Genomic DNA, 24089 nt, shown 5'->3' with positions numbered 1-24089 from the left:
GAAACAACCAGCATGGCTGCACAAAGATCTCTCTGACAAACTGAAAGACAAAAAGGACAAGTGCAAAAAATGAAAAGAGGGACACATATCTATGGCTGATTATCAGCAGACAGCCATAACATGCAAAGATGAAGTCAGGAAAGCAAAAGCTTAGAATGAACAAAGACTTGAAAGAAAACTCAAAGATAATAAAAAAGTTTCTTTCAACATATTAATAATAAAAAAGTCAAAGAAACTAGGTCCACTAAAGAGAGAAGATGACAAAGAAATAACAAGCCATAGAGGACTTCCGGTAGCGCTGCCGCGCCGAATGGCGGCGTTCTGAAGCCGCCCGATCCTGGGAAGCGTCAAAACGCCCGGAGGCAGCGAAAATCAGCTGTTCTGTGGTGCTGGAGCTTCTCCCTCGGGAGAAGAGGGAGAGGCGAGCTTGCCTGGGTAGAGGTAGAGCTCCCCTGCGATTCTCCCAAGTAGTTTGGGGGATAACAGGGTGAGCCCCCTCGGAGCCCAGGCTTTCTCCGCTCTCAGGATGTCTTCGCTCCAAAAGGAGTGGAACAAGACGCGACAACTGCACCTGCTGCTTAGAGGGGATTGTGAGTATTTTGTTCCTTTGAAAAGCAGGCAGAGCAAAGCAGGAAGATCTGAATTTTCAAATTGGATTTTAACTTTAACTCAGTTTCATTATCTTCTTCAAGTTTCAAGTTTGAAATGGAGTAAAAATGGCGCTGGAATGTTTCTCTCCTGTGTGAAGTGACTGTGTTTGAAAATTGTTATATTTTGCTACAAAGCAAGAGACACAATTTGCAACTGACTTTATCCAGTATCGGATTTTGCTTATTTGAAAGCCTGTTCCCTTTTCTTCTTATTGAAGGTTAAGAACTTTGAGAGAATTGTTATTTTTTCTTCCCCCTTTTTTTTCTTTTTCTTCTGAACTTTGATTCTGCTGGGTGAAAGAGGAAATCGAAACTTAAGAGATGGCTGCGAGACGTGGGGGAGGGCCTCCACTTTCTAAGAATGTTATTTCCTCACCTATACCACAAGCTGCAGGGCAGACCTCGATGAAACCTACAGTACAACCACCCTCTCCCCCACCTCCTGCATTTACACTGACAGACATTCAGCAAGTTGTGATGCAGTCTACACAGGTTTTGCAGCAAGAAATACAGAAAACAAGGGAAGAATTTGTTAATCAAAACAACCAGATTAGGGAAGATATAGTGCTTGCACTTCAGGGTTTAGCTGCACATATAGAACACCTGGATGTTCGTGTGGACTCAGTTATGGAGTATGTGGAGAATTTGGAAAATAAAATTATTGATGCTGAACAGAAGATTGATAGAGCAGAGGCCAAGATTGACAGAACAGAAGATGAGCTTACTATATCAGAATATAAGAACATGGAGTTTGCTTTGCGTATCAGAGGCCTCAAAGAGAATCCTAAAGATTTGGAATGGGAAATAGCACGAGCAGTGGCTCCTGTTTTGAAATGTGAACCTGAAGAACTACTTAAGGAAATGGATAAGACATTTAGGGTTAACTCCTGGATTGCCAGGCAAAAAAGTCTACCTAGAGATGTAGTGATTTATTTTTCCAGGAGATCAACCAGAAATTCTATTATCCAGGCTTTTTATCGGGAAAAAATTCAGATTGCAGGCCAAGATATTATGATTTTAAAGGAGATACCTTCAAAAATTCTTAGAAAGAGGAAAGACTTTGCCTTTTTGTCTGATGAGCTTAAGAAGTGACAAATCCAGTTCAGATGGGAAATACCTATTGGAATTGTGGTAAATTTTGCAGGGACCAGATACAGATTGGATACAATTTTAAAAGCAAAAGATTTCTATACTAAGGTCCTGAAAGCAGGTTTACCACCGTCTCCCCGAATTAAAAGAACAGAAGCAAGACAAGATGATAAACAATTGAGTGAAGGGGCAATGTCATTGCCTCTCGAGGAGATGCAGAAGGCGGAGGCCATGGAGCAGAGTTTGGCATTAAAGGAAGATCCAAAAGAACAGAGGATGAGAAGAGCTGCATATAAGCGTATGGAAAAAGAGCAAAAACAAAAGCCTGTAACTGGTCCAGCTACGCAAGATGCGGCTGTTTCAGAGCCTGTGAGAGGAGCATGTCCTAAGAGAGCAACAGCTGATCTTCAGGCCTTGTTCCAAAGGCTCATGGTCACCAGAGATGGTGAAGTTCCTGACATGGAATGTTAATGGGTTAAATTCACCACAGAAAAGAAAGAAAGTATTTTTTTATCTGAAACAACATAAAAATGACATTGTTTGCTTACAAGAGACACATATTGCATTAAAAGATCAAAAATATCTGATTAATTCCCGATTGGGAACACATTTTGCATCTTTTGCTCCAGACAAGAAGGCTGGAGTGGTTATTTACTTAAGAAAAGACTTCTTGGCAAGATTGATTGAGTCGGATAAACAAGGGAGATATGTTAGTATTGAATTAATACTACAAGGAAAAAAAGTTCTTATTGGATTATATGCTCCAAATCAACAACAGCAAAAAAATTTTAAATTTTTACATCAGAGACTAATTGAACTGGATTACAAATCTGTTATTATGATGGGGGACTGGAATGGGGTTTTGGTGCCATCTGAAGACAAGAAGGGATCTTCTAAAAACTTTTTAAATTCAAAATTACCTAAAGCTTTTTTTGATTTGAAGGAAGATCTGGAATTAAGAGATGTATGGCAGGAAAGGAATATGAGAGACAAAGATTTTACTTTTTTTTCGGATAGACATAAATCTTTCTCCAGGATTGACTTTATTTTGATTACTACTGATCTTTCTTCTTCGGTTAAGAACATTAAGATTTTTCCTAGGACAATGTCTGACCATAGTCCTGTTTGGTTGGAGTTCTTCGCTGAAGACGCTAGTAGGAGATCCTGGAGGCTGAATGAGAATTTATTTACAAATGACTTGTTTTTGCAGAAATGTAGAGAACATATGAAAGAATTTTTTGTCACAAATATGCATAAAGGTACCTCGATGGAAATGGTTTGGGATGCTAGTAAAGCCTATATGAGAGGGGTTTTGATTTATATGAATAATGCTTATAGGCGTAAGCAAATGCAAAAATGTTTAGATATTGAGGAAGAGATTAAAACTAAGGAGAAAAAGCTCATTTTGAATCCATTGGATAATAATTTAAGGATCTCAATACATTTATTGAAAGAACAATTTAATATGCTACTGGCTGATCAAGTAGCAACTAATTTGCGCTATGCCAAACACAATACTTTTTGCAATGCCAATAAGCCTGGTAGATGGTTGGCTTATCAATTAAGGAAAAAACAGAAATCACGTACTATAGATAAAATAGAATATAAAGGCAAAGAAGTCTACCAACAAAACTTGATTAAGAGGAGTTTTTTAGATTTTTACTCGAAATTATATTCTAAAGAAAATATACAAGCTTTAGATATAGACAAGTATTTACAGGGAGCTCATTTTCCAAGACTTTCACAAGAACAACAACTTGAGATGAACTGCCCAATTACATCAGAAGAAATTTCTTTAGTTATTAAACAGTTGAAACTGGGCAAGGCTCCGGGAACGGATGGATTAACAGCAATTTACTATAAAAAGTTGTTGCCTGAAATGATTGAACCCTTAAAGATTTTGTTTAATGAAATTCAGACTGGAGGTGTAGTTCCTCCATCATGGAGGACAGCTTTTGTATCGTTGATTCCAAAGGAGGATCAAGACCTTACTCAACCTAAAAATTATAGACCTATATCGCTTTTAAATACAGGTTATAAGATTTTTGCTAAAGTATTGGCCAATAGATTAATGCAAGTTTTGAAACAAATGATTCATAGTAATCAATCGGGATTTATATCTGGGAGGTATATGAAATATAATGTAAGACAAATTGTTAACCTGCTTGAATATTTGGATAAGAACAACCAAGTCCCCGCAGCATTGATATTTTTGGATGCAGAGAAAGCCTTTGACCAATTGAATTGGTAATTTTTATTAAGAGTTGTTGAGGAGATGAATTTTGGAGAAGGTTTTCTACATGCTATGAAAGTTATATATCAACAACAAACTGCACAAATTATAGTTAACGGGGGATTAACAGAGACCTTTAAAATTGAAAAAGGTACAAGACAGGGTTGCCCCCTATCACCATTATTGTTTGTTTTAACATTAGAGATTTTATTAATCAAAATTCGAGAGTCCTCTATGATAAAGTGAATTAAAATAAAACAGAATGATTATAGATTGAGAGCTTTTGCTGATGACTTGGTTGTGACAGTATCCCAACCGTTACAGTCGGTTATAGATTTGATGGAAATTATAACTCAGTATGGTAAGGTTTCTGGGTTTAAGGTGAATAGCAATAAGACCAAGATATTATCTAAGAACTTATCTATGAGTGAAAGGGATATGTTATCAAAATTAACAGGTTTTGAAATAGTGAAGAAGGTTAAATATTTAGGAGTATATATTGCAGCCTCAAATGTAAAATTGTATAAGAATAATTATGAAACACTATGGTCGAAGGTACAAGGGGACTTAAATAATTGGAAAAAATTACAATTATCATTACTGGGAAGAATTGCAGTTGTTAAAATGAATGTTCTACCAAAGTTTCTCTTTTGTTTCAAATGATACCTATATTGAAAAAGGATGCCAACCTTGATCAATGGCAGAAGGGTATTAACAAATTTATTTGGGCGGGGAAAAAACCAAGAGTTAAATTTAAGATTTTACAAGATGCTAGGGAAAGAGGGGGACTCAAGGCGCCGAATTTGAAATTGTATTATGATGAGGTTGCCTTGACGTGGGTTAGTGATTGGCTTAATTTAACTAATAAGAGAATATTTCATCTTGAGGGATGGGATTTGGTATATGGATGGCATGCATATTTGCTTTACGATAAGGTGGACAGGGCTTTTAAATCCCATATTCTTAGAAGTGCTTTATTGCGTGTCTGGAAAAAATATTATTATAAGTTAAATTATAAAATACCGATTTGGGGAATTCCTGGACACGCGATAGAGGGCGTATCTATGCGAGTGAGTATGGATATGGTTTCTTATAAGGAACTACTTAGATTGCAAGGGACTGATTGGCAACTTAAATCATTAGAGGAGTTAAGACAAGAAAACATAAGTTACTCTTAGTTTCAATATACCCAATTGAAAGTTAGGTGGAAGTCAGATCAAAAGGTTGGCATCACAATTACAGATCAAAATTTAGTAAAACAAATTAGAGATTTAAATTGTGCACATATAAAGAGGATATATAATGCTTTAATTGAATTGGATTCGGAAACGGAACTGGTTAAAGACTGTATGATAAAGTGGTCACAAAATATTCAGGAACCAATTTCGTTGGACACTTGGGAGATAATTTGGGTTAGAAATGTTAAATTTACTCAGGCTCAAAATTTAAGAGAAAATTTTTATAAAATGTTTTATAGATGGCATATGGATCCCAAGAAGTTGTCTAACATGTATCCTAATTTACAGTCTAAATGTTGGAGATGTGGTAGTTTAGAAGCTACCTATTTTCACATGTGGTGGACGTGTAGAAATATAAAAGCTTTTTGGATCAAAATTTGGTGGAACATTCAAAAGATTTTTAAGAGAAAGATAAAGTTTTCTCCGCAATTGTTTTTATTGGGTATTGTGGTAGATTGTGATGTTAAAGAAACTAACTTGATGTTGAACATGATAACAGCAGCACGGTTACTGGTGGGACAATATTGGAAGAAGGATAGTTTGCCCACTATAGAAGAATGGGTGTTTAAAGTTTCGAATCTTGCAGAAATGTCTAAGATTTCTGCTTATTTGAAAGATCATTCACAGGAAAGATATATTTCAGTTTGGAGGAGATGGATAAATTATATTCAGAACAAATATGGGACTAAAAAGTTCCATTTAGCTTATGAGTAGATTTTAGTGGGATATTGTTATTGGTACTTTGTTTGTAGTTATGTTAAAGGGGAGTTAAAGCACATTATGAATTTGGTTAATTGCATATTATGCATAATTTTTATTTAGAATATGATTATTGTAACTATAATCCTGTATTTAGCTCTGGGAAGTGGGGGGGGGGAAGTGGATGGGTTTGGGGTGGGAGGGATTTGGGGATATATTGTAAAACTTTGTTTTTGTAAAACTCTTTAATAAAAAAAGAAAAAGAAATAACAAGCCATAGAGAGAAAGCAGAGCTGCTACACTCATTGTTTGCATCAGTCTTCACACAAAAAGAAATTTTAGCCCAACATACAAAAAAAACTACTGTAAAAGACAAACTAGAAATAAAAATTAAATTAAGCAAGAAAATGGTAAGAGAACACCTATCTGACCTTGATGAATATAAATCACTGGGACCTGACAGATTATATCCCAGAGTTCTGAAGGAGCTGGCAAAGATAATAAAAAAAAGATCTGTGAACAACTAAAAGCAAACAAAATTATAACTAGTAGCCAGCAGGGGTTTGTTAAAAACTGTCAGAACCCATTCCTATTTCATTTCTATCTATCCCCTCTGACCCAAAATCAAACCTCACCTTTCCCTGAGTTCTGCTATCAACTACTCTTGAGAAAAGTTCCTATTGGAAGAAATTGCTTCCAAGGGTTCTGTTTTCTTAATATGTGGGATTGAAGTGGGTCCTGACAAAAACAAATCATGCCAAACCAATCTTTTGTTGTTTAATAAAGTGACTAAATTAGTAGATCAGTGAAATGATGCCAAAATCATGGCCACTCCATCACTGGAGGTTTTTAAGAAGAGACTGGGCAATCACTTATCTGAAATGGTATAGGTTCTCTGGTTTGAGCAGGGGGCTGGACTAGAACATCTCCAAGGTTCTATTCTATTCTATTCTATTCTATTCTATTCTATTCTATTCTATTCTATTCTATTCTATTCTATTCTATTCTATTCTATTCTATTCTATTCTATTCTATTCTATTCTATTCTATTCTATTCTATTCTATTCTTAATTATATTTACTCAGGTAGCTGAAGATTTAAACTAGAAATGAGTCTGTCAGTTTCTTGATCTGTTGACGATTAATGTTTTGTGCAGCAGCAACCACAGCCTCCCAGACGCTGCACAGAGAAATGTACTGTTTTCCTTCACTATAAATCTCCCATTTAAGAAGGTTCTCAAGTTCTCAATAGGATTTAGGTCAGGTGAGGAAGGGGGCCATGTCATTATCCTTTCATCTTTAAGGCCTTTACTGGTTAGCCATGCAATGGAGTACTTCAATGCATGCAATGAAGCATTGTCCTGCATAAAAATCATGGTCTTTTTCAAAGATGCAGATTTTTTCCCTGTACCACTACTTAAAGAAAGTGTCTTCTAAAAACTGCCAGTAGGTTTGGGAGTTGATTTTGAGTCCACCTTCAATCCAAAAGTTTCCAACTAGCTCATGTTTAATAATATAAGCCCACACCAGTACCCCACCTCCACCTTGCTGGCGTCTGAGTCAAAGTGGAGCGTTGTGCCCTTTACTGATCCAGTCATCTGGTCCATCAAGAGTTACTCTCATCTCATCAGTCCATAAAACCTTTGAAAAATCGGTCTTCAGATAGTTCTTGACCCAGTCTTGCTGTTTCAACATGTGTCTTGTTCAGTGGTGGTCAGGTTTCAGCCTTCCTTACCTTGGCCATTTCCCTGAGCACTGAACATCTTGTACCTCTGGACACTCCAGGTAGGTTGCAGTTCAGGAATATAACAACACCGGAGGATAATGGACTCCTGGTAACTTCATGTTTGAGACTTCTCAAATTTTTGGCAGTTAATGTGTGCTTTTTTTCTTGCAACCTGTTGACTATTTTCAACAAAACATTTGATGGTTCTGTGTTCATGCCCCAATATCTTAGCAATTTCAAGAGTGCTGCATCCTTCTAAAAGACTCTTTACAATTTTTGACTTTTCAGAGTCAGTTAAATCTCTTTTCTTTGGCCCAAAGATACTTTTTCATGAGGCAACTGGACTTAATTGTTTTTCTTTGAAGACATTTTGCTTCTCATCCAAAAAGCTTCTTCAGCTCTGAGAGCTGAAAAAGCTGAAGAAACTTCTTGGATGAGAAGCAAAACGTCTTCTGTAGTGTATGCTGTTAAGCACACACGGAAATGTCAGCACAGCAGGGGGCTGGACAGCTCCAGGCTATAACTGCTTTGGCAGGAAAGCCTGAATAGAGCAAGTTGTTGACAGCCCCAGGGCATGGTCAGCTCTGGCGGGAAGCCAGGGTTTAAATCCATTGGCCACCTGCACTGGCGGGAAGCCCAGGTTTAAATCTATTGGTCACCGTTCACCTGGGCAGGTATAAGAAACGCCAGGTAACCTCTTTGCTCCAGCTTCATTCCTGATCCAAATAAAGAAGTATTACCCGGCTCAAGTGTCCGTCTCTCTGTGCGACCATGCGACATTGCACTGGCGACGAAGGTGGGATCCTGCACCGGACGCTAGCCGTGGACGGAATCCAATCGGCAGCCCCGGATCAAGACGCAGGACGACCGAGACGGCGGAATGGCACAACTGGGTCAGTATCCCCTTTTCAATAGCAACCGCCCAGAGGAGTGGGAAGCCTTCGTGGGGCAGCTCGAGTGCTACCTACGGGCGAACGGGGTGAAAGAAGACCGGCAGAGAGCGGTGGCGCTACTCTGCAGCTGCGGCACGGAAACATACCAGCTGGCGGTCGGTCTCTGTGCTCCCGATGACATCCACTCCGTCAGGTACAACGAGTTGCTGGCTAAACTGACCGAGCACTTCAAGCCCGAGACGTCCGAGATCACCTGGCGGTATCGGTTCGAGAAGCGGGACCAGCGGCAGGGTGAGTCTGCCAAACAATACATGGCAGCCCTGAGGCAGGCAGCTCGCCTCTGTAATTTTGAGAACTTAGAAATATGGCTGCGGGATTGGATCGTCTGTGGGTTGAGGGACAGGAAGCTGCGCCAGAAAATTTTTGCCAAACAGAAGCTGACCCTGAGGGATGTCCAAGAGGAATTCCTAGCCTGGGACGCAGCCGAGGAGTCCGATGCGAGGGAAGGCAGATCCATCCACCAGCTGAGAGGGTGCAGCGACGCAGACGGGGCAGAGCTGGAAGTGGACGCCATCCACCGACAACAGCGGCCCATCACCCCCAACCGAGACAACATGAGGGAGCCGAGACCAGCCGCAGCGGACACGAGAGGCCAGGAGTGCAGGTGCGGAGCGAACGGCCCCCAGTCTACCCAGCTCCACGGTCACAGCGCGAATCGGCCCCGGTCTACCCAGCATTGCGGTTGCGGGCCCCGGTCTACCCAGCACAGCAGCTGCGGACAACCCGGGTCTACCCAGTGTTCCGGCGGCGGCACGAACAGCTCCCGGTCTACCCGTTGTGCAAGCTGCGGAGGACAGCATCCCCGGTCTACCTGCCGTTTCAAGTCGGCGAAGTGTCAGTCATGCGGGAAAACTGGGCACATCGCGGCGGTCTGCAGGAGCAAGCAGCGGGACAGTCTGCACGAGGTAGAAGCCAAGTTCCAGTGCGCTACAGGTACCGGGAAGTGGTTGCCGGGACTGACTGTTAGCCACATGGTGGGACGGCCGGGTGTTTTTCTAACAGGGGCTCCTGCGGCGCTAACCCCAAAAATAAAACTGAGGGTGAGGCTGCAAGGGGTCCCCTGCATGATGGAGTTGGACTCAGGGTCAGCCGTGTCCATCATCTCTGCCAGAACGTTTAAGGAAATTTGCAAGTGGAGCGGCCAACGGGTTCCCTTGAGGCCATTCAGACTGACCCTCTCTGACTTTCAAAATTCACCCATTAACGTCCGGGGGGAGGTGTTGGTGAGGGTGCAGTACAAGGGGTTCGAGGGCAAATTAAGTGTACTGGTTGTCGAGGGCCAGCGGAACAGCCTCGTGGGGTTAGGGTGGTTCAACGCTCTGGGCATCGGAATCACGGGAATTCACCAGACGCAGAGCTGCCTTTCCCTCAAAGCTGTCTGCAAGGATTTTGCAGACGTGTTCGACGGGCAGCTGGGAAGGTATATGGGTCCCCCAATCTCCTTTAAGTTAGACCCCCAGGTGCAACCCATAAGAATGAAGGCTAGGAGAGTTCCGTTCGCGCTGAAGCATAAGATAGAGTGGGAATTGGACAAGCTGGTAGATCAGGGGGTGCTGACGCCAGTCGATGGAGTGGAATGGGAACCTCCCATCGTAACGCTGCTCAAGGCAAACGGCGAAATTAGGATCTGCGCCGACTATAAGGGGACCATTAACCGAGCTTTGAGTGCCCATTCCTACCCGGTTCCCGCGGTCAGCAGCATCCTGGCGTCCCTGCAAGGCAGGTCGGTGTTCGCTAAATGGATCTTGCCCAAGCTTATCAGCAACTGCCGGTAGACCCAGGGGCTGCTAGAGCACAAACAATCATCACTCACAAGGGAGCGTTCCGGGTAGACCGGTTGCAGTTCGGGGTCAGCGTGGCTCCTGGAATATTCCAGGAGGTGATGGAAAGGACCCTCAAGGGAATACCAGGGGTTTGTCCGTACTTTGATGACGTCCTGATCGCAGCTGGCTCCAAGGACATACTGGCAGCCCGATTGAAGGCAGTCCTTGAGAGGCTCAGGGGAGCAGGGTTGAAGCGCAAAAGGGAGAAATGCAAGATTGGGGTAACTGAGACAGAGTTCCTGAGGTTCAGGATTGATGCTCAAGGCATCCACCCATCTGCATCCAAAGTCAGGGCAATCAAAGAAGCCCCTGCTCCCAAAAACAAGTCTGAGTTGCAGGCATTCTTGGGTCTCCTCAACTTTTACCACCCATTCCTGCCACACAAGGCCACAATTGCAGAACCTCTACACAGGTTGCTTGACAAGCAAGCATCCTGGGACTGGACTGACAAACATGCCAACGCATTCCAAACACTAAAAAACCTGTTAGCAGGCAATGCCACAGTCACCCATTTCAGGGAGGACCAGCCAATCTGTCTTGCTTGTGATGCATCCCCTTATGGGATTGGGGCAGTTCTCAGCCATCTAAGGGAGGATGGAACGCAGGCCCCCATCGCCTACTACTCCAGGACCCTGTCAGCTGCAGAGCGGAATTATGCCCAGATAGACAAAGAGGCACTGGCAGTGGTAGCTGGAGTAAAGAAATTTCATGACTACCTTTATGGTAGGGAATTTCTAATCTATACTGACCATAAACCATTATTAGGGTTATTCACAACAGAGAAGCAGACACCACAGATCCTGTCACCTAGGATGTTACGGTGGTCCATATTTCTCTCTGCATATTCTTGCAAACTGGTACACAGACCGGGGAAAGAGACGGGGCACGCGGATGGCCTCAGCAGACTTCCTCTGAAGGACACTGAGCCAGACCCAGCACCGGCTGTTCAAATACTGGCAATTCAGGAGCTGCCAGAATGCCCCCTCAACGCGAGGGATATAGCCACAGAGACCCCCAAGGACAAGGTTCTGAGCAGGGTACAATCATGGGTGAGCAGTGGGTGGCAGGACAAATCACCAGGGCAAGAGTTCATTGCTTACTTCTCCAGAAGGCATGAACTATCCACACACAAGGGATGCCTCTTGTGGGGAAATAGAGTCATCATTCCCACGAGGCTCAGAGAAAGAGTTCTCCAGTCATTACACGAAGGACACCCAGGAATAGTAAGAATGAAGGCTCTGGCAAGGAGCTACCTGTGGTGGCCAGGGTTGGACAAGGAGATAGAAGCACTGGTAGCGGGGTGTTATACATGCCAGAGGACACGACCAGAACAACCACATGCACCAGTCCACAAGTGGGAGGAAACACACTCACCATGGTCCAGGGTACATATAGACTATGCAGGCCCCTTCCAAGGTCACACATTTCTGGTAGCTGTTGACAGCCATTCCAAATGGCTGGAGGTGGTACCCGTGGGCAACATGACCTCAGCAGGGACCATTCAAGCATTGAGGGGGATGTTTGCTACACATGGGTTGCCTGATGTAATCGTGTCAGATTATGGAACACAATTTACCTCCTCGGATTTCCAGGTGTTCCTGAGGACCTTGGGGATTAGGCATGCTACCTCGGCCCCCTTCCACCCTGCCAGTAACGGATTGGCAGAACGATTCGTGCGGACAACAAAGGATGCTCTCAAGCGCATAGTACAGGGAAATTGGAAGCAAAGACTAGCCACATTCCTCCTACACCAACATGCAACACCCTGCACCGCCACAGGCAAAAGTCCAGCGGAACTCAGATGGGGGAGACGCCTTATAACAACATTAGACAGACTTCACCCAGACAGGGTAGCAGCAGATGCCGGGAACCCCAACATCAAAACAAGTTTCAACACAGGAGACCCCATCTGGGCCAGGAACTACAGCACAGGTCACCCATGGGTGCCAGGGGAGATATTAGAACAGACAGGACCCCTTTCCTACAGAGTAAGGGTGGAGGGGGGACTCCTGTGGAAGAGGCACCTGGACCAGCTGAGGAAAAGGGCTCCTGAAAGAGTGATAGAGGACACACTGGGGGCTGAGGAGGAAGAGCCAACACAAACACAAACACAATCACCCAGGAAGGTTACCAGAGGGGCACAGTGGCAACCCCACCCCAGGCAGGAGACAGACAGAGATACCAGGCAGTCACCAGAACCCAGAAGAACACACACAGAGACACATCACAATCCACCACAACAGGAGCAACAAGGAAGAGAACCTAGACACACCACCACACCACCAGGAGAACCAGTCCCAAGAAGATCAAGCAGGCCGCACAAGGCTCCAAGCTACCTGGCAGACTATGTGTGTTCTTAGGGGGGTGGAGAAACAACCAAGGATTGACAATTGTAACCCTGTGTATGTAAATATTGTACAGTGTAAATAAGTGTATATAGTTATGGAGACAGAATGACAGAGGGAGGTCCTCACTATGGGGGAAGGGGTGTAGTGTATGCTGTTAAGCACACACGGAAATGTCAGCACAGCAGGGGGCTGGACAGCTCCAGGCTATAACCGCTTTGGCGGGAAAGCCTGAATAGAGCAAGTCGTTGACAGCCCCAGGGCATGGTCAGCTCTGGCGGGAAGCCAGGGTTTAAATCCATTGGCCACCTGCACTGGCGGGAAGCCCAGGTTTAAATCTATTGGTCACCATTCACCTGGGTAGGTATAAGAAACGCCAGGTAACCCCTTTGCTCCAGCTTCATTCCTGATCCAAATAAAGAAGTATTACCCGGCTCAAGTGTCCGTCTCTCTGTACGACCACGCAACATTGCATCTTCAAAGAAAAACAATTAAGTCCAGTTGCCTCATGAAAAAGCATCTTTGGGATAACTATGACCTGGATGACTGGATAGACTCTTTTTTTGGCTCATTTTGCCTGAGGAAAAGAAACTGCCTAATAATTATGCACACCTTGATATAGGCTGTTGATCTCCCTAGGTCACACCCTCCCTCATTGCACAAATACACATCACTTGATTTCTTATATCCACTAAGCATTCAAGTTTATACAGCTTGGAGGTGGAAAATATGCATGAAAATGATAATATGGTCAAAATACTCACTTGCCTAATAATTGTGCACACAGTCTAGTTATTTTTTTCTTGAATTATTTAGTCAGATTTATTTGGTGTACAAAGATTCTTTGCTAGAGCACAATAACTGGTAAGTTTTGAAGGAAAAGTAATTTTATTTGTTTAGGAAAAAAAATTGGATGGCCATCTTAAACAGCTCTGGATAGCTTACAAGCAATACACAATAGAAAAACAGTATGATAAAATTCGTATAAACCAAATGAAAGATATAATTAAAATAATTGTAATACAATAGCTAAGGCACCACATAACTACCTCATAACATTAGAACACACATTTAGCTTGTCTACATCTTTAGTTCTAGATGAGATTGTGCTGCCCCAGAGAGATCTGGTATGCAATCTGCACTCAATCACTCACCTGTCTGTCATCTCACATATGGATTACTGCAATTCATTCTAAATGGGTCTACCCTTTAAAATAATCCAGAACTTCAGCTGGCTGGTAGTTTGCTTCCAGGTCCAATTCAACATGTTGGTCATCACCTTTAAAGCCATTATGGTATAGGTCCAGCCTATCTGAGGAATCAGCTCAAACCAATGGGATTACCCCCCCCCCCCCAATGTGTTGGCAGAAGGGGCATGCTACCAAATTCCTTGACAGCCAAGGAATTTCAACAAGAAGAACCTTAACTGCCATGGCTCCCACCCTTTGGAACACCTTCCCCTGAGATCAGATTCAATCCCATTCTTTTGACCTTCCAAAAGGTCTTGAAGACATGATTATGTCAAATAGCCTGGGATCCTAATGGGGTGTGACACTTTGGAGGTGGCTAATGGAATAGAGAACACCACACTTCCTGTGTTCACTTTGCTTCCTCTATCTCCATCCTTCTTAATTTTATTTTAATTGAATCTTTAAATATCTTTATTTATTGGTTTTTTATTCTGCATTGATTCAATGCCTATGAACCACCTAGAGCCACTTTGGGCAAGATTGGTGGCATACTAGTTTGATAAACAAATTAACTAACTAACTAATTAAACATCCATGGCTTTAACTTTATAACAAAGTACTTCTTTAACATATATTAATTAAAACTCAACAGTGTTTATAGAATTCAAAAATAAGGCAATCTAGAACAGGGCTTTTCAATCGGTGATACATGTACCACCAGTGGTACATTGGCACCTGGCAGATGGTACGCGACCATCCTAGAGAAGTGGTAGCAGGGAAGGGGAATAAGCTGAACTGGCGGCAGCACCGCACAAGCCTGAATGAGAGATGGCTGGAGATGCAGGGCTGTCAGGATTAGCACTGGGCTCCAGCTGATCGGTGCTTCTTTGGGGCTGTCAGGGCTCAGCAGAAGCACCAGGATCAGTGCCGCTTTCCAGCTGATTAGCACTTCTTCAGGGCTCAGTGGAAGCACCAGGATCAGTGCTGCTTTCCAGCTGATCAGTGCTTGTTTGGGGCTCAATGGAAGCACCAGGATCAGTACCGCTTTCCAGCTGATCAGCGCTTCTTCAGGGCTGTCAGGGCTTAGCAGAAGCACCAGGATCAGTGCTGTGCTCCAGCTGGAGCTCGGCACTGATCCTGGGGCTTCTGCTGAGCCTAGAAGAAGCGCCGATCATCTGGAGCCCAGCGCTGATCCTGGCATGTCTGCTGAGCACAGAAGAAGTGCCAATCAGCTGGAGCCCTGCCCCTACTCTGCAGATGGCAGATCCCCATCATCCCCAGCCTGGCAGGGGTCTTCCTGCTGCACCATTGCAGACAAAGGTGAGGAGAGGTGGAGGAAGAGGATTTAAGCAAGCTTAGCAACCAGAATGGAGAGCCCCCCCAAAAAACAAAAGCACTTTGTGGATAACCTCCCAGCATGACAGAAGTGACCAAAACCTGCTGCATCCACCCAGCAATTGGGGGGGGAAAATAAAAATCAAATAGCCCCCGCACACCCACTGCCAATCCTCAACAGCAATACTCACAACAATGAAAACCTCGGACAGAAGGAAGAGCGTGGCTGGGCAGGCAGCCAGGCAGATGTCTTGCTCAGCTGTGGCTTGGGGGTGGTGGAAAGGGGGCAGCTTCACCCCCAAAACGCTGCCCTCTCACAAAAGCAGGATGAAAACTCCAAAAAATGACAAGGGAAAAAAGTTAAAACAGAAGAGTGTCTCGTGATGGTTTGCTTTCCCACTTCCTTCTAGCCATTTAAATATGTAAAGATCACAAAAGAAAAAACTTGGCTTTCTTTCATTGTAATTCAGAAGGGAGGAACGGGAGGATTCAGGGCAGTAGGTTGTTTGTTTCAAAAGAAGAGAAAGAAGGGATTTTGGTCTGTGGGGGGTGCAGCAGGCAAATGGTGATGGCGCATGGCTTCTGGTGTTGGGGGCGGTCTTTTTAAAAGAGCAAAATGAGGCAAAAAAATAAAAATCCCCCACTCCACCCACAAGAGCTGGATGCGGATGTGATTTTTTTTTCTTGTTCAGAAGAGACATTCTTCTGTTTTAGCCTGTTTTCCTGTTCGTTTTTTGGATTTTTCATCCTGCTTTCGTGAGAGGGCAGCTTTGGCAGCTTTGGCATCTTGGTCAGCTTGGCCACCAGCTGACCAAGATGCCCGCTTGCCTGCACTCTTCCCCCTGTCCAAGGTTTTCATTATTGTGAGTATTTCTGTTGAGAATTGGTAGGGGGGCCTGTTTGGGTTTATTCCCACCTCCATCTGTTGGGTGGTTGCAGCAAGTTTTGGTCACTTCTGTCATGCTGGGTGGTTACCCACAAAGCATGTTTTTTGTGGGGGATCCCCACTCTGGTTGCTAAAGCTTGCTTAAACCCTCTTCCTCCTCCTCATTGGAACCTGCCTTTGTTTGCAACGTTGGGGCAGGAAGATCCCTGCAAGGCTGGGGATGATAGGGATCTGCCTTCTGCAGAGTAGGGGAATGGTTACTATGCTACCTGTCAATCAGGTTTGATTTCCTTTCTTTGCCCCCCCTCCTCCCTGCCTTCCCTGCTTGTAGCTGCCTCTGAGTCCCTCATTTTTGGGATGCATTGCCGGCATCTCTTTCTCCTGAGCCCCACGTGCTGGGTAACTGTTGCCACCCAAGAGCTGTTTTAAAGTAAGGAAATCTTTGGGGGATAGCCAACTAACACCCCAATATGCCCCCCATGCCCTCACTTCAAGTGCAGAAGCCGCAACCCCCTCCAAAGCTCCTGCAATCACCTATCAGCTTCTTTGAGTCAACCAGAAGGAGAGAAGAGGATAGAACAATGCAAAGATTAATGTCAGAGAAACAGGCACAAGTTTCCCATTAAAAGTGTGGTAAGTGAGTGTACAGATAGTCCTCAACCTACAACCACAACTGAGTCCAAAATTTATGTTGCTAAGTGAGAAATTTGTTAAATGAGTTTTGTCCCATTTTATGACTTTTCTTGCCATATTTGTTAAGTGAATCACTGCAGTTGTTAAATTAGCAACACGGTTGTTAAATGAATCTGGCTTCCCCCATGAACATCACTTGTCAGAAGGTCACACAAGGGAATCACGTGACCCTGGGACACTGTGACCATAAATATGAATCAGTTGCCATGCATCTGAATGTAAATCACAAGACCCTGGGGATGCTGCAACAGTCATAAGTGTGAAAGTCACTTGGTCATGGTCATAAGTCACTTTTTTCAGTGCCGTTGTAACTTCAAACAGTCACTAAGAGAACTGTTCTAAGTTGAGGACTACCTATACTTTTTTCCTTTTTTTTGTCATCAAGTTTTTGACACCTTGCTAGGCGACAATGGGTGAAAAGGTTGAAAAGCCCTGATCTAGAAGCAGTCACAAGCCGTTTCCTGTCAGTGATTCAACACAATAATCTATTGAACAGAACTTGCTGTTTGAAAACATTCTGTGAAAGACATGTGGCCCACATGGTAGTCGTAAGCCGCATGTTGCCACTGCTGATACTAGGAGTTGGTCATATCTCTCATAAGCTTTAAAGGTGTCTGTACTCTGGCCTGTAACGAGTACAGAGTGTAGTACTATAAAGAATATAGTAGTTATATAATAAAACAACAACAATAAAATCAGCCAAATGTGGAAGAAAAATAACCAACAAAAGACAATCAAAGATGTAGAATCTGCCACTACCATTTTCACAATGTATGTCAATGCTTCCTAGTTCTTATTGACATTACTTATGGATGAGACTTGGAGCATGCTAATGTGGCCGTTTTTTGGAAGGGAAAACATAATTCTTGATCTTTCCTACAGAATATTTCAAATTATAGCATAAATGCAAATGTTATTTAAATTGGCTTAGCAATTTTGTTATTGTTCTTTTGTCTTTTTTAACTGATAAATAAAACATTTTTGTCAAAGTTAATTCAACCCTTGTTTATGTTCACAAATCTACTTGCAGTGGATTAATCAATTTCAACAAATTAGTTCCATTAGTTTGAGTGAATCCAATCTTAGGTAAAAAGGCTGGAACCAAATTATAACAACTTACTTTTGGCTGGGCATGGAAATTGTGCATTTTTTCGATTATGACTGAAGAGAGGATGGCTGTCCATACAGCTGCAAGATAATTTTTGTTTTTGATGTAAACTATGGAATGAAGAAAGCTTTACATTGCAAAAGAATATAAAAGCATAAGATTATTTTCCAGATTAACCAGACTGAAAAAAATCTACTTAATTCTGAATTTGGGGCCTGACCACGTACAATAGCTCATGAAGCATTTAAAATTACATAAAGATTATGATTGGTTATTGCTTGTCTTTAGTTTCTACCTTTCAAAAATATTGCTTTTATACATGAGATGTAACAAACCCAGAATTACATCCAAGAAAATATCACTGAATGAATACAGATACCTCCTATTGAAAGTCTATATTACCAGATATTTAAGTTGATTCCTGCATATGGTTCAGTCTCATGCCTAATTTTTATTGTAGAACATATATGATTAAACTACCCAATTACCTGATTTTTCAGTTTGAATTTTTTCCTTTAACAATTATCTTACCTCCTTAGCAATATATTAAATGAAATCTTTACTTATTTTGTAATATCTGATAAAAATTAAGGGCTTTGCTATACTGTGAAAATTCAAGATTTAAAGAAATTACTTTCCCAAAGTATACTTAAGATATTCAGATTCCTCTGCTTAAAATACATTAACTAAATCCACCGCAAATTGTTTTAGAGGAGATTATTACTAATGTTTCTCTACAATAACCAGGTTTCAAGTAGAATCACTAGATATTTTAGTAACTTTCAGTACCATCAGCAACAATACATTTTTAGATTATTTGAAATACTATAGAATAGGTTCTAATTCTTAGCCAATCTCTCAAACAGCCATGCCTGCAGACTACATTCTAACACTGAGTATCTACATCTGGAGTCCTCAAACTGATCGTCACATCAACCCCTTCATGAAGTTTCAGATTGTTCATCTTCCCCAAACACTGTACGCAAATACTTTAATAAATATGATTTTAATAGTACAATGAATAATAACAAAACAACAATAATGAATAGGTGCATCGAACCTTAGAGGTCAATACTGACCACTTCAAGGAAGTCTGATCTTCATAGAGATGGTGGAGGAGTGTATCTGTAAACTTTGCACTAGAATGCAATTAATATGTTAACAATATTGAAATCTATTTTTCTGGTACCATTCATCATGAAATGGCTATGCTTTTTTAATGGCTATCTACCGGTACATACAATAATGGATTGATTGATAAATAATACATTGAAACTAAATATAAAAAAGACAGGGATGTTTGTGATCAGCTGTTCAAATCCTGGAAATGTGATCTAGCCATAAATACAGTAAGTGGCTCAGTAGTTAAGATGCTGGGCTTGTTGGCTGGAAAATCGGCAGTTCAGGTTCAAGATCTGAGTACCACGCAATGGAGTAAGCTCTCATCCTTGCCCCAGCTCCAACTATAATGTGAGTAGATGAATAAGTAACACCTTGGTGGTAAAGTAACAGTGTTCCATAATGTCATGCTGACCACATGACCATGGAAATGTCTTCAGATAGCATTGGCTCAATGGCCTTGAAACGGAGATGAGCACTGCCCCCATATTCAGCAACAACTAGCGGAATAAAATCTGCAGGGACTCCATTGGTATAGTATGGATTTAAAGTCCTCTAAATGTAACAGATAATCATATAATCATTTTCTATTTTAACTTCTATCTGTTGCATATCACAGTGGCTGGTTTCACACATATTACTAAGATGTAAGTCAAAACAATTCATACTATTTATTGTTTGTTAAGAAGTGTTTATGGATTTAATTCTCTTTTCATTGGGTGTCGAAGATGAAGCTTCAGGCAGAGGTAGTTTGCATTCTAGCCTATTGAAAACTTCACAAGGTACTGATTGGTATCACTCTTCATCTCAAAGTTTCATTTCAAAATCTTAAAGAGACCTTCCAATCTCTTCTGTACATTTTTCATAGAAAATTATTTCTAACATGGATATCTTTATATAAGATGTCCCATTTAATTTGTTTAAAACAACCAGCATCTATACACACCTACTGAATCATTATATTGATGTAGATTCTTGAATGTCCACATTTCAGCACATTGAATTGAACAAAGCAGCTATTGCAATATTCTTTTCAAAACTGATTTAGAAAACTGAATATATAATAATGGAGTTGGAAGGTACATTGAAGGTCTTCTAGTCCAAACCCCACTCAAGCAAGAGGCCATATATCATTCTGCACAGATGACTGTTCAACCTCTTGTTAAAAACCTCTAGCAACTTTTGGAGACAAGCCATTCCTCTGATTAATTGTTCTGTCAGGAATTTTTTCCATAGTTCTAGGTTGGATTTCCCCTTGATAGGTTTCCATCTGTTACTTCTTTTCTTATCCTCAGTTACTTTAGAGAATAGGTTGAGACCCTCTTCTGTTATAATTCCTCAGATGTATAAATAGTTTTAGTTGATGTACATTTAAATTGCTGTTTGCACTAGGATGGATAACTATGGTGTGTAAGGAGAAAAACATTAGTCAGAAAATTAAATTACCAAATTGAGATTTGGGTAGTACACCTATTTGACAAACTAAGGTGAATGCAGATTTTTAAAATCATTTTGTTCAGTGTGCTATCCTAAGAGTTTAGAAAAATAAAACTCTCACTTAAGATGCTTTTTGATTGTCATTCCAAAAAGCTTTCTTTAGAAAAGTAATGATAATAAGACCAATCTGGTTGACTTGTGGTGAAATAATATGTTTTTGTTCAAGATGTACCTAGTTTAAGAGGAAAGAAGGAGACAAAAGGGTGTCCTCACCTATGTACAATTAAAAGAAAAAAATAATTTATATAAGAAAAGCCATGGTTTTGAATTTGCATCAAGTGAATTTGAAATTGTGCTGTGTGCTAATGATGAAACAAGAAGAAATTTTTGGAAAATCAAAACAGTTAATCAATGGAATAGCTTGCATCCTGGAGTAATTAGTAATAATAAAATTACTATCAGAAAATGTATCATTGGTATTCAATGCCCCCAAATTGTTAAAGATGTAGAATGGAATTTCAAATATATTCTGGTAATGTAACTGTAAAGACTACTTTTAATCATCTATGATGGACTGCATCAAAACAAAGAAATATTGGGATGAGATTTTTATCTTAATTCAGAAATATCTTTAAAAAATATAAAACAAAAACAAGAAGTTTTCCTTTTACTTTGATGAATAGTTTGAAAGAAAATTCAGAACATTATTACTATATAAGTTGACAGAGGTGAGAATCTTATATGCAACTAAGATAGAAGGCTACATTAATTCTCACACTAGGAGAATGGATGGCAAAGGGTATCGAGTTGGAGCTGTACCATTTGTTATAGTCTACTGCACTGAAAAAAGTCAAAAGTCCTTTCTTTATCTTTCTCAATTTTTATTTTTATTTTATCTTATAAATGTTAATAAAAATGCAATAAAAATATCTTTCTGTGTTCTCAGAATCATTTACTAAATTGTGATGAAAATGCAACTTCACTGAACATTCCCAGTCTGTTTTTTATGAAATCATATAGCATATTTGAGACAGGAAAAATATTTCATCATATCTATTTAACAGCACATCGGTTTTTAAAATAAATTGGAAATAAAGCATACCTCTCTAAAACTTGTGTGTCAGTATCTAGGCTGACATTGCTACAGCTTGCTTCATTAGAATTTTGTACTGAATAAACACCTTTTGGTTTTTTGCTTCCATCCATAGTTTGATTTGATTAATACTTGACTCTGCAATAAATTAGCATTTGAAAGAAAAATAAACATGAATTGCAGCATTAAAACATAATAAACTAAATACAACATGTTTTTTATACGGGGAAACATCCCAACTCCATAGCTAGGATATAAAAGTCAATCATGTGCATTATTAAAGACAAAGCTGTTCATTAAAGTAAGTCAAATATGAGTTACCTAGAATTTAAATTTTACAATACCTTCTTTTCTACAATATCATACTTAATCTGCTTAGAAATTCATTTGTTCTAATGTAAGATTATTTCTGGATTTTGTACTAAGGTTTCAGTTAATGCAACACATATACATATTTAACAGAATCACAAAGTATTTAAAATATGGACTGTTATGCAGTCAATTTCTAACTTTTACAATAGTACATGAATATTTTCATCCAATTTTCACTATTATTAAATAAATTCTTGTAAATGAATTGTTGTCAACAAATATTACACTAAAAAGATTGTTATAATTTTAGTCAAATGGCAGGAAGTCCCATAGTGCAACCTTATATAAAGTGTGTTTCTTTGCAAAGTAAAAGTAATGCAGGCTTAAGGAAATTTGATGTTTACTACCAAACATACAATTACATTTGTGAAAGGCAGTGCTTTTTTTGTAAAAGAAAAAGGTGCCGGAACTCACACATCATACAACCCGCCTTGCCTACCCTACAAGGTTCCATCCAAAAAAAGGTGCTGGAACTTCGTTCTGAGCGTTCTATGACAAAAAAAGCCCTGGTGAAAGGAGTCACAAATTTTCTATGACAGAAATACTTTTCTCAAATGCAAATATTGAGACCTCAATTTAGCAAGTATCTTCATAAAAAATCTTACACAAAATACTTATTTATAATATATAAACAAGGATATACTTAGCAATATGCAAGGTCCTTTTTGTAGATTTCAGTTTGGCATTCAATACTATCATTCCAGATATTCTTCTCACTAAACTAAATCAGCTACCCGTGCCTGAGCACACCTGTAGGTGGATCATAAGCTTTCTAATAGACAGGAAGCAGCAAGTGAAGCTAGGCGAAATCATATCAGATACCCCCCAGGGCTGTGTGCTCTCTCCACTTCTTTTCTCTCTATATACCAATGATTGCACCTCAAAAGATCCCTCTATTAAAGTACTTAAGTTTGCAAATGGTGCAACAGTGATTGGCCTCATTCGAGACAACAACGAATCAGCGTACAGATGGGAGGTTGAACAACTAGCCTTGTGGTGTGGCCGGAACAATATTGAACTGAACACACTCAAAACTGTAGAAATGACAGTAGACTTTAAGAAAAACCCTACTATACTACAACCTCTTACAATACTAGACAACATACAGTAGTATCAACAGTAGAGACCTTCAAGTTTCTGGGTTCTATAATATCTCAAAATTTAAAATGGACACCTAGCATCAAAAATGTAATCAAAAAAGCACAACAAAGAATGTTCTTCTTGCGCCAACTCAGAAAGCTGCTGATACAGCTCTACAAAGGAATTATTGAGTCTGTCATTTGCACCTCTATAACTGTCTGGTTTAGAACTGCAAACAAACAAGACAGACACAGACTTCAATGAATAGTTAGAACTGCAGAAAAAACAATTGCAACCAGCCTGCCTTCCATTGAGGACCTGTATACTACACGAGCAAGAAATGACTAGACATAAGTACAGTGTCAGAATCCATTTATATTCCATTTCTAGCCCCCTATCTGTACAAACCTAAATCTCACCCCCTTACTGGATTCTGCCATTCCCAAGGAGGGGAAGAGAAGATGTTAAGTGGCCATCCCTATCCATTACACAAAAGGTTGTTTATTCCAGGGCTTTTCAACCTTTTCACCCATTGTACCACTTTTAGGATATGGCAACATCTGAGTACCACCAGTCGCCTAGCAAGGTGTCAAAAACTTGACCAAAAAAAAAAAAGGAAAAAAGTGATATACAGGTAGTCCTTGACTTACAACAGTTCACTTAGTGCTCTTACTCCTGTCTGAGGTTTTCATTGTTGTGAGCATTTCTGTTGAGAATTGGCAGTGGGGGTGGGGTGGGGCGGTGTTTGGTTTTTATCCCCCCCCAATCTGCTGGGTGGTTTCAACAGTTTTTGGTCACTTCACATGACCCTGGGACACTGTGACCATCATAAATATGAATCAGTTGCCATGAATCTGAATGTAAATCACAAGACCCTGGAGATGCTGTAACATTCCAGCTGATCAGCGCTTCTTAAGGGCTCAGAAGCACCAGGATCAGCACCAAGCTCCAGCTGCAGCCTGACGCTGATCCTGGAGCTTCCACTGAGCCGATAGTCCTGCAGTTCCAGCCGTCTCTTGCT

At 41.0% G+C, this 24089-nt stretch overlaps 1 protein-coding gene across 1 annotated transcript in view; it reads right to left on the bottom strand.

Annotated features, from left to right (window-relative positions):
• Nucleotides 1-21729, bottom strand: part of SUN3 (Sad1 and UNC84 domain containing 3) — a gene marked incomplete at both ends in the record, with an annotated part of 61480 nt that extends 39751 nt beyond the window's left edge. The window contains 2 exons of the mRNA XM_081344493.1: nucleotides 17980-18077; nucleotides 21626-21729. Of these exons, the coding sequence (XP_081200619.1) occupies nucleotides 17980-18077; nucleotides 21626-21729 (202 nt within the window). The remainder of the gene's footprint in view (nucleotides 1-17979; nucleotides 18078-21625) is intronic.
• Between the last annotated feature and the right edge of the window lie 2360 nt (nucleotides 21730-24089).

This window comes from Vipera berus (assembly GCF_964194415.1).
Source record: "Vipera berus genome assembly, chromosome: Z".
Classification (NCBI taxonomy): domain Eukaryota; kingdom Metazoa; phylum Chordata; class Lepidosauria; order Squamata; family Viperidae; genus Vipera; species Vipera berus.
This window is presented reverse-complemented; position numbering and strand designations above follow the sequence as displayed.